Raw genomic sequence first — 12328 nt, 5'->3', positions numbered from 1 at the left:
ATGGCTTATTCAGTAGGATAATTATTCTTCAAAATTAATAAATCAATCCAAGACACTTTTTGGTGAAGTGTTTTTACTGAAGTTAATGTCCTCTTTTCAGTTCTAAAGTAGTGACACTAGGGAGCTGAGAGACCCAGATACAGAGACCTAAATAGAAAGGCTCTGACTAAGTAGAAGCAAAGTGAAGCTAGTATAGATTTGGACCAGAGAAACACTTGATACAGTTTATCCACTTGGGCTGGTACTCAGCTAGAATTCCTCCCTCGTACCCCTTCCCCTTATACCCAGGAAGATGCTTCTAAATTTCCTAAGTCCATTTAGTGGCTTTTATTTTTATTATTTTTCTTTCATTGTATTTTGCCTATGCATTTTTTTTCACCTATGCATCTTAATAGCACTTGTTACATTCACACTAAACTGTGGAAAATTCTGAAAGAGATAGGAATACCAGACCACCTGACCTGCCTCTTGAGAAACCTGTATGCAGGTCAGGAAGCAACAGTTAGAACTGGACATGGAACAACAGACTGGTTCCAAATAGGAAAAGTGGTATGTCAAGGCTGTGTATTTTCACCCTGCTTATTTAACTTATAAGCTGGGCTGGAGGAAGCACAAGCTGGAATCAAGATTGCCGGGAGAAATATCAATAACCTCAGATATGCAGATGACCAAAAAAAAACCCTTATGGCAGAAAGTGAAGAAGAACTAAAGAGCCTCTTGAAAGTGAAAGAGGAGAATCAAAATGTTGGCTTAAAGCTCAATACTCAGAAAACTAAGATCATGGCCTCTGGTCCCATCACTTCATGGTAAATAGATGGGGAAACAGTGGAAACAGTGGCTGACTTTATTTTTTTGGGCTCCAAAATCACTGCAGATGGTGATTGAAGCCATGAAATTAAAAGATGCTTACTCCTTGGAAGGAAAGTTATGACCAACCTAGATAGCATATTAAAAAGCAGAGACATTACTTTGCCAACAAAGGTCCATCTAGTTAAGGCTATTGTTTTTCCAGTGGTCATGTATGGATATAAGAGTTGGACTATAAAGAAAGCTGAGCACCGAAGAATTGATGCTTTTGAACTGTGGTGTTGGAGAAGACTCTTGAGAGTCCCTTGGACTGCAAGGAGATCCAACCAGTCCATCCTAAAGGAGATCAGTCCTGGGTGTTCATTGGAAGGACTGATCTTGAAGCTGCAACTCCAATATTTTGGCCACCTCATGCGAAGAGTTGACTCACTGGAAAAGACCCTGATGCTGGGAAAGATTGAGGTCAGGAGGAGAAGGGGATGACAGAGGATGAGATGGTTGGATGGCATCACTGACTCAATGGACATGGGTTTGGGTGGACTCTGGGAGTTGGTGATGGACAGGGAGGCCTGGTGTGCTGTGGTTCATGGGGTCACAAAGAGTCAGACACGACTGAGCGACTGAACTGAACTGAACTGATGTCACCTCAATTATGTGTAGCTTTCCCTATTTTTTGTTTCAGAGTCTATGGTCATTAAGGGGTGTGGATTATATATCTACATTTTCCATATCTTATACGTTTAGCATATAGTAAGTGTGACAAATGTATAATAATTAACTAATAATAGAATTCTTGAAGCATATGATTTGCAGTTCTCTGCTATAAATAAGAATTTGTTGAACTTGATGTGTTCAGGTTTTGAGTCTGATCACTGAGTGCACATATGCCATGGCCACTAGGAATACAAAGAACTGGGGAAATGATATATGTGTAAGATCATGCCACATGCCACAACTAAAGAATTGTTGCCACAAGTAAAGATCCTACATGCCACAGTGAAGATCAAAGAGCCCAAGTGTTGCAACTAAGATCTGGTGCAGCCAAATCCTATTTTTATTTTTTAAAGATTATCGCCTTATGATCTATGTTCCAACCCAAGGAAAGATGAAATTTGCATTACCCAAAGCAAGAATGATGAAAGTTGAGAACAAAGGTATTCTGGAATTCATTAACACAGAACAGGCACTGATTATTTGAAAGGCACACCAATAAACTGACATAATTAAATTTCTAGAGAGTATAGATTGGCTAATCAGTTTAATTTATACCTAGAGATGCCGTAGTATTAGGATGATATCATCTTCCATGGAACAATTTTACCCATGTGGATTTTAAAATTATGAGTTAAATCTCAATATTTATTCCCAAAACAATGCACAGAATATTACACATTCAGTTAGAGGAATCTATGGGGGAGAATAGTGTCTAGAATTAGTGAGGTCAGTGAAAACAGTTCATTCATTTAGTCTGTAAACCTATTCACCATTCAGAATACCCCATTATTTGCCATTATCTATATGCATACTAAGTATTTGCTTTAACTCTACCTTTAGCCAACCTCTTCCCTCCAAGGCAAACTCAGCTGCTGGAGTCAGATATTTGCACATTGAGAATCCATTCCCTGTAAGTCTTTTTTTTTTTTTTAAAATTTGTTTATTTTAATTGGAGGCTAATTACTTTACAACATTGTGGTGGTTTTTGCCATACATTCACATGAATCATCCATGGGTGTACATGTGTTCCCCATCCTGAACCCCCTCCCATGTCCCTCCCCATCCCATCCCTCAGGTCATCACAGTAGACCAGCCCTGAGCACCCTGTCTTTAAAGTTATGCTTTGACTTCAGCTTTTGTAAGACTCATTATAATACCAGTTAGACTGGAGATTCACATAGATGAATGAGACAATAGCTTCTTCGTTTTGCCTACTGGTAACTAAATGATTTTGAATGTTTTAAAACAGACCTCACAATACATATCTTGATTCCACAGCAAATCATTATATTGTAAGGTATCAGTGCCACTGAAAATCCTCAGGGAAAGTTCAATAGGATAATGACTCATCTGTTTCTTTCAATAAAAATAATTATCATTGGTGCAGCAAGTTTAATTTACTATAACCATGGCCACACTGACTGTGGAGTTTAATGCTATGCCAGTCCCACACAGCACCAGGCCTTGTTTCTTATATCTAGAGTCGTTCTGCTATATAACTACTGGAGCCTCTCTTCTCTGAGACAGCAATCATCACCATATAATAGAAAACATTTCTCTATTGATTGTATTAAGTACTTGCTGTCCTCAAATGACTGCTGATACTGTCTTCCATGCTGCTATAGCCCATCATCATCAGTAAAAAAGGAAAGTACAAACCACATATCTTTCTCAAAAATTTATACTCTACCACATCACCATATTCACAATTTCCTGTAATTCCTAGTCCATATGACTACAGCCTCTTCATGCCAACAATTTGTTTGAGGACACACATGGTAACTACTCACTATTTCCATTCAAATTATACATTCCTTACTCATTTCATTACATACCTATCTTATAGTCTGCAATGGTTTATTTCAATATTTTCTTGATTTTCATTGCCCTTATAAGCTTTCATCACATCTATCTAGCAAAATCCCAAATCTGCAGAAACTAAAGTGTCTTTTTTTTCTATGATCTAACACTTAGACAATAAAGCACTAACAAGTAATATTGTACAACAGGAATATCAGTTTTAATACAAATATGTAATCACCAGTTTCTAATTAACTCCCAAAACTTATTAAAAAAAATAGCTACTAATATCTTCTACCAGACACAACAAAGTTACCTAAATTCAAAATTTTCAAACCTAATCTAGTAAAAATCCTCCATAAATCTGTTCTTTTAGTCTTATTTTTCAGCAAATTGACCCACATTTTATCTAAACATGCAAACTATAAATCTTGTAGTCATCCCTAATAATCACCCTTATCACCTTTCAACATCAATTCCTTTCAAATATTTGTTGCCATGTTTCCAATATCTATCAATTTTTCACATCTTCTATTATTACACTATTCTTTCTTTAATTAATTTAATTTTTATGGGACAAAAACTGCTTTACAGAATTTTACTGTTTTCTGTCAAACCTCAACATGAATCAACCATAGGTATACATATATCCCTTCCCTTTTGAACTCCCTCCCATTTCCCTCCCCATCCCACCCCTCTAGGTTGATACAGAGCCCCTGTTTGAGTTTCCTGAGCCACACAGCAAATTCCTGTTGGCTATCTATTTTACATATGGTAATGTAAGTTTCTATGTTATTCTTTCCATACATCTCATCCTCTCCTCCCCTCTCCCCATGTCCTTAAATCTATTCTTTACGTGTGTTTCTCCACTGCTGCCCTGAAAATAAATTCTTCAGTACTATTTTCTAGATTCTGTATATATGTGTTAGAATATAGTATTTATTTTTCTCTTTTCTGACTCACATCACTCTGTATAATAGGTTCTAGGTGCATCCACCTCATTAGAGCTGACTCGAATGCATTCCTTTTTATGGCTGAGTAATATTCCATTCTGTATGTATACCACATCTTCTTTAACCATTCATCTATTGATGAATATCTAGGTTGCTTCCATGTTCTAGCTATTGTAAATAGTGCTGAAATGAACAATGGGACACATGTGTCTCTTTCAATTTTGGTTTCCTCAGGGTATACGCTTAGGAGTGGGATTGCTGGGTCATATGGTGGTTTTATTCCTAGTTTTTTAAGGTATCTCCTTACTGCCTTCCATAGTGGCTGTATCAATTTACATTCCCACCAACAGTGCAAGAGCGGTTCTTTTCCTCCACACCCTTTCCAGCATTTATTGTTTGTAGACTTTTTGATGAGGGCCATTCAGACTGGATATTGTCACTATTCTGAACTAATATTATTTTGCCTCAAATAGGTCTTAGAAATCCTCAATTTTATATTTATCAGCTTTATTCCCTAATTATCATCTGAAAAGTTCCTAGATTATAAGTTCCAGCAAATCAGCTTTTATCACCTATTTTTTACTTATTATATTATCTGTAGCATTTTGCATTTTTTCTTTGCTTAGAGTGAGCAATTGATACATATTTGCTGAATTAATGGATGAATGGATGCATGAACTTACAGGTATTATCACAATAAACAAAAATGTATGAAGCAACCATTCATATCTATATTATATAAGAGAAAAACCTAAAGTTCAAGAAAATGGAATCAAGGAAAAACTATAAATTTGGATTCAAATTTGGATCTTCAATATCACTAACTTTAACTCCTAGGTATCTTTCCATTCTAATACCATGATGCTTATCAGCCCTATGGAATATGTTTTTAAATCGTATTATTATAATATAGGCTCAGAAAATTATGTACAATTCTTAATGTAATTATCTATGAGTATGGAAAATAATTACTGTGGGAGGTATTCTAATATTTTCAAAATAATTATTTTAACTTTGTAGATGAAAACATTAATAGAACCTGTACTCCAGAATTAAGATTGACCAAAATGTATCCAAATTATTCACCATGCAAAAGGGGGGGAAAAAAGAGCAGAAAGTAATGAAAACTGATATTTTTAAACCATCACCATTATTATCTACCATTTGTTGAGCGCATACCATTTTACAGATATTGTGTTAAGCAATATATGTGTGTAATAAAATAGGAACTAGTCTACACCTATTTACAGATAAGAAAACTGAGAATTAAGAAAGCAAACATAGCCAGAAACCAAATCCAACTTCTGTCAGGTTTCAAAACAGCACTTAACATTAAATTGCTTTCTCAATAAGTAGTTAAGTCATTCATTTTGAGCCATTACTTAGTGAAAAATTGACAAAAACATTTTTTTACTACTAATAGCATCTGATAGGGAGGCATTTCAATTATAACCAGATGAGGAAGAAGAACGGTATACACATTATCAAACTTAGCTTTTCCGGATATATAAGGAGAAAATTGTTTAGTCTTACCCATGAATTCAATCCCCAAGTGGTCTGCTACACCAAAGTCAGCACATAAGGAAGGAAAACAGAAAATGAGAATAAGGTTAGAGAAAATTCCACACAGAAATCAATGCTTATCAGATTAACCTTTCAAGGCAAAGACTGTGTCTCAGTTATAACAATGTTTGCTTGCAAAAGATAATTTACAGTTTGTCCACAATTAGGGGTGCTTTGAACACTGATTGGTATTTCTCAACAGTCTGGGATTGAGATGGAATAATATTAATGAGTATGTTAAGTATTATTCCCTGATGGTTCAGTGGTAAAGAATTCTCCTGTTAACGTATGAGACATGGGTTCTATCCCTGAGTCAGGAAGATATCCTGGAGGAGGACACAGCAACCTACTTCAGTATTCTTGCCTGGAAAATCCATGGACAGAGGAGCCTTGTGGGCTACAGTCCATGGGATTGCAAAAGCATCAGACGTAACTTAGGAACTAAACAAAAACAGCATGCTAAGTATAAATTTAGACCATAAAAAAGGAAACAAAGGAAGCGGGGGAGGGAGGGAAAAAAGGAAGATAACAGGAAAGGAGGAAAGAAAGTGGAAAAAAAAACTTCATACAAAGCATATCTGGAGCTAAAGTTACTTCTGGAATTCATATTTTATGTAGAATAACACTCGGTTAGCATTAAACTAATTTGAACTTCTATGTTAATAATAGGTAGGCAAAGAACATCCAGAAAGAATGATGGGATGGAGCCAAAGCAAAAACAACACCCAGTTGTGGATGTGAGTGGTGATGGAAGCAAGGTCTGATGATGTAAAGAGCAATATTGCATAGGAACCTGGAATGTTAGGTCCATGAATCAAGGCAAATTGGAAGTGGTCAAACAGGAGATGGCAAGAGTGAACGTCAACATCCTAGGAAATCAGCGAACTAAAATGGACTGGAATGGATGAATTTAACTCAGATGACCACTATATTTACTACTGTGGGCAGAAATCCCTTAGAAGAAATGGAGTAGCCATCGTAGTCAAAAAAGAGTCCAAAATGCAGTACTTAAATGCAATCTCAAAAACGAAAGAATCTCTGTTCGTTTCCAAGGCAAACCATTCACTATCACAGTAATCCAAGTCTATGCCCTGATCATTAATGCTGAAGAAGCTGTAGTTGAACGGTTCTATGAAGACCTACAAAACCTTCTAAAACTAACATCCAAAAAAGATATCCTTTTCATCATAGGGGACTGGAATGCAAAAGTAGGAAGTCAAGAAACACCTGGAATAACAAGCACATTTGGCCTTGGAGTACAGAATGAAGCAGGGCAAAGGCTAATAGAATTTTGGATATTAGTTTTTGTAGAACCATTAAGTTTCTTCAGCAGTACTGGTCAGGGCATAGACTTGGATTACTATGATACTGAATGGCTTGCCTTGGAAATGAACAGAGATCATTCTGTCCTTTTGAGACTGCATTCAGGTACTGAATTTCAGACTCTTTTGTTGATGATGTTGGCTACTCCATTTCTTCTAAGGGATTCTTCCCTACAGTAGTAGATATAATGGTCATCTGAGTTAAATTCACCCATTCCAGTCCATTTTAGTTCGCTGATTCCTAAAATGTAGATGTTCAGTTTTCCCAAGAGAACACACTGGTCATAGCAAACACCCTCTTCCAACAACACAAGAGAAGACTCTAAACATGGACATCACCAGAGGGCCAACACTGCAATCAGACTGATTGTACTCTATGCAGTCAAATATGGAGAAGCTCTATATAGTCAGCAAAAACAAGACTGGGAGATGACTGTGGCTCAGATCAGGTTCCTTATTGACAAATTCAGACTTAAATTGAAGAAAGTGGAGAAAACCACTAAACCCTTCAGGTACGACCTAAATCAAATCCCTTATGACTATACAGGGGAAGTGAGAAGTAGATTTAAGGGACTAGATCTGATAGACAGAGTGCCTGAGGAACTATGGATGGAGGTTCGTGACATTGTACAGGAGACAGGAATCAAGACCATCCCCATGGAAAAGAAATGCAAAAGGCAAAATGGTTGTCTGAGGAGACCTTACAAATAGCTGTGAGAAGAAGAGAAGTGAAAAGCAAAGGAGAAAAGGAAAGATATTCCCATTTGAATGCAGAGTTCCAAAGAATAGGAAGGAGAGATAAGAAAGCCTACCTCAGCAAAGAAATAGAGGAAAACAACAGAATGGGAAGGACTAGAGATCTCTTCAAGAAAATCAGAAATACCAAGGGAACATTTCATGCAAAGATGGGCTCAATAAAGGACAGAAATATTATGGACTTAACAGAAGCAGAAGATATTAAGAGGTGGCAGAACACAGAGGAACTGTACAAAAAAGATCATCACAACCCAGATAATCATGATGGTTTGATCACTCACCTAGAGCCAGACATCCTGGAATGTGAAGTCAAGCAGGCCATAAGAAGCATCACTACGAACAAAGCTAGTGGAGGTGCTGAAATTCCAGTTGAGCTATTTTAAATCCTAAAAGATGATGCTGTGAGAGTGCTACACTCAATATGCCAGCAAATTTGGAAAACTCAGCAGTGGCCACAGGACTGGAAAAGGTCAGTTTTCATTCCAATTCCAAAGAAAGGCAATGCCAAAGAATGCTCAAACTACCGCACAATTGCACTCATCTCACATGCTTGTAAAGTAATGCTTAAAATTCTCCAAGCCAGGCTTTAGCAATACATGAACCATGAAATTCCAGATGTTCAAGCTGGTTTTAGAAAAGGCAGAGGAAACAGAGATCAAATTGCCAACATCCACTGGATCACTGAGAAAGCAAGAGAGTTCTAGAAAAACATCTATTTCTGCTTTATTGACTATGCCAAAGCCTTTGACTCTGTGGATCACAATAAACTATGGAAAATTCTAAAAGAAATGGGAATACCAGACCACCTGACCTGCCTCTTGAGAAACCTGTATGTAGGTCAGGAAGCAACAGTTAGAACTGGACATGGAACAACAGACTGGTACTAAATAGGATAAGGACTATGTCAAGGTTGTATATTGTCAACCTGCTTATTTAACTTATATGCAGAGTACATCATGAAAAATGCTGGGCTGGAATAAGCACAAGCTGGAACCAAGATTGCTGGGAGAAATATTAATAACCTCAGATATGCAGATGACACCACCCTTATGGCAGAAAGTGAAGAACTAAAGAGCTTCTTGATCAAAGTGAAGGAGGAGAGTGAAAAAGTTGGCTTAAAGCTCAACATTCAATAAACTAAGGTCATGGCACCCAGTCCCATAACTTCATGGCAAATAGATGGGTAAACAATGGAAACAGTGTCAGACTTTATTTTTCTGGCCTCCAAAATCATTGCAGATGGTGACTGCAACCATGAAATTAAAAGACTCTTACTCCTTGGAAGGAAAGTTATGACCAACCTAGATCGCATGCTAAAAAGCAGAGACATTACTTTGTCAACAAAGTTCCGTCTAGACAAGGCTATGGTTTTTCCAATAGTCATGTATGGATGTGAGAGTTGGACTATAAAGAAAGCTGAGTGCTGAAGAATTGATGCTTTTGAACTGTGGTGTTTGATAAGATACTTGAGAGTCCCTTGGACTTCAAGGAGATCCAACCAGTCCATCTTAAAGGAGATCAGTCCTGTGTGTTCATTGGAAGGACTGATGCTGAAGCTGAAACTCCAGTACTTTGGCCAGCTGATGCAAGGAGCTGACCTATTTGAAAAGACCCTGATGCTTGGAAAGATTGAGGGCAGGAGGAGAAGGGGACAATAGAGGATGAGATGGTTGGATGGCATCACCGACTCAATGGACATGAGTCTGGGTGAACTCCGGGAGTTGGTGATGGACAGGGAGTCCTGGTGTGCTGCAGTTAATGGGGTCACAAAGATATGGACATGAGTGAGTGAGTGACTGAACTGAATTGAAAGAACAAATGCATGACAGGCCTTAACCAGGAACTCTTCACACTTCACAAAAAAATATATTCTGCTGTATCTTTTTCCCCTTTATTTGTTAGATGAGGAAACTGCACCAGTGAGACTAAAGATCTTAACATGAGGAAGATTTGGGCACAAATCCAGTCTATCTGACCCTTTATTCCTGTGACTGTTACAAACTTGACAGTGCTTGCTATCCCAAATGAATGGCAGATGCATCCACGTCTGTTTTATATTCTTCTGTTCATCACACCATTTCAACCACATAAGTATGAAAAGGAGAAAAGATAGGACACTGAAAGATGAACTCCCCAGGTCAGTAGGTGTGCAATATGCTACTGTAGAGCAGTGGAGAATAACTCCAGAAAGAATGAAGAGCTGGAGCCAAAGCAAAAACAACACCCAGTTGTGGGTGTGACTAGTGATGGAAGTAAATTCCGATGCTGTAAAGAACAATATTGCATAGGCACCTGGAATGTTAGTTCCATGAATCAATGCAAATTGGAAGTGGTCAAACGGAATGGAAAGAGTGAACATCTACATTTTAGGAATCAGCAAATTAAAATGGACTGGAATGGGTGAATTTAACTCAGATGACCATTATATCTACTACTGTAGGGAAGAATCCCTTAGAAGAAATGGAGTAGCCAACATCATCAACAAAAGAGTCTGAAATTCAGTACCTGGATGCAGTCTCAAAAAGACAGAATGATCTCTGTTCATTTCCAAGGCAAGCCATTCAGTATCATAGTAATCCAAGTCTATGCCCTGACCAGTACTGCTGAAGAAGTTTAATGGTTCTACAAAGACCTACAAGACCTTCTAAAACTAACATCCAAAAAAGATATCCTTTTCATTATAAGGGACTGTAATGCAAAAGTAGGTAGTCAACAGATACCTGGAGTAACAGGCAAATTTGGTCTTGAAGTACAACATGAAGTAGGGCAAAGGCTAATAGAGTTTTGCCAAGAGAATGCACTGGTCATAGCAAACAGCCTCTTCCAGCAACATAAGAGAACACTCTACACATGGATAACACCAGATGGTCAATACTAAAATTAGATTGATTATACTCTTTGCAGCCAAAGATGCAGAAGCTCTACGAAGTCAGCAAAAACAAGACAGGGAGTTAACTCTTGCTCAGAACATGAACACCTTATTGTCAAATTCAGACTGAAGTTGAAGAAAGTAGGGAAAACCACTGGACTATTCAGCCATGATCGAAAACATATCTCTACGATTATACAGTGGAAGTGACAAATAGATTCAAGGGATTAGATCTCATTGACAAAGTGCTGGAAGAACTATGGATGGAGGTTCATGACATTTCACAGGAGGCAGTGATCAAGACCATCCCCAAGAAACAGAAATGCAAAAAGGCAAAATGGTTGTCTGAGGAGGCCTTACAAATAGCTGTGAGAAGAAGAGAAGCGAAAGACAAAGGAGAAAAGGAAAGATATAAGTATATGAATGCAGAGTTCCAAAGAATAGCAAGGAGAGATAAGAAATCCTACCTCAGTGATCAATGCAAAGAAATAGAGGAAAACAATAGAATGAGAAATACGAGATCTCTTCAAGAAAATTAGAGCTACCAAGGGAATATTTCATGCAAAGATGGGCTGAATAAAGGACAGAAAATGTATGGACCTAACAGAAGCAAAAGATATTATAAAGAGGTGACAAGAATACATTGAAGAACGATACAAAAAGATCTTAATGACCCAGATAACCACAATGCTGTGGTCACTCAGCTAGAGCCAGACATCCTGGAATACGAAATCAAGTGTGCCTTAAGAAGCAGCACTAGGAATAAAGTGATGGAATTCCAGTTGAGCTATTTCAAATCCTAAAAGATGATTCTGTGAAAGTGCTACACTCAATATGCCAGCAAATTTGAAAACTCAGTATTTGGCCACAGGACTGGCAAAGGTGAGATTTCATTCCAATCCCTAAGAAAGGCAATGCCAAAGACTGTCCCAATTACCGCACAAATGAACTCATCTCACACACTAGCAAAGTAATGCTCAAAATTCCAGAAGCCGTCTTCAACAGTATGTGAACCTTGAACCTCTAGATGTTCAAGCTGGATTTTAAAAGGCAGAGGAACCAGAGATCAAATTGCCAACATATGCTGGATTATTGAAAAAACAATAGAGTTCCAGAAAAACATCTATTTCTGCTTTATTGACTATGCCAAAGCCTTTGACTCTGTGGATCACAACAAACTGTGGAAAATTCTTCAAGAGAGGGGAATACCAGACCACCTGACCTGCCTCTTGAGAAACCTGTATGCAGGTCAGGAAACAACAGTTAGAACTGGACATGGAACAAGAAACTGGTTTCAAACTGGGAAAGGAGTATGTCAAGGCTGTATATTGTCACCCTGTTTATTTAACTTATATGTTGAGTACATCATGTGAAATGCTGGGCTGGATAAAACACAAGCTGGTAACAAGATCACCAGGAGAAAGAGCAATAACCTCAGATATGCAGATGACACCACGCTTATGGCCAAAAGTGAAGAACTGAAGAACCTCTTGATGAAAGTGAAAGAGGAGAGTGAAAAAGTTGGCTTAAAACTCAACATTCAG

At 37.8% G+C, this 12328-nt stretch overlaps 1 protein-coding gene across 9 annotated transcripts in view; it reads right to left on the bottom strand.

Annotated features, from left to right (window-relative positions):
- Nucleotides 1-12328, bottom strand: part of NRG3 (neuregulin 3) — a 1166188-nt gene that overhangs the window by 135740 nt on the left and 1018120 nt on the right. For 6 of the 9 annotated variants that reach the window (XM_070470944.1, XM_070470948.1, XM_070470945.1 and 3 more), the window contains exon 4: nucleotides 5808-5834. In XM_070470944.1, coding sequence (XP_070327045.1) covers nucleotides 5808-5834 — 27 coding nt within the window. The remainder of the gene's footprint in view (nucleotides 1-5807; nucleotides 5835-12328) is intronic. The other 3 variants (XM_070470946.1, XM_070470951.1, XM_070470952.1) reach the window with 1 other exon arrangement.

Source organism: Odocoileus virginianus, chromosome 7 (genome assembly GCF_023699985.2).
Source record: "Odocoileus virginianus isolate 20LAN1187 ecotype Illinois chromosome 7, Ovbor_1.2, whole genome shotgun sequence".
Classification (NCBI taxonomy): domain Eukaryota; kingdom Metazoa; phylum Chordata; class Mammalia; order Artiodactyla; family Cervidae; genus Odocoileus; species Odocoileus virginianus.
Note: the sequence above shows the minus strand (reverse complement) of the source record. Positions and strands in the feature narration are given on the sequence as shown.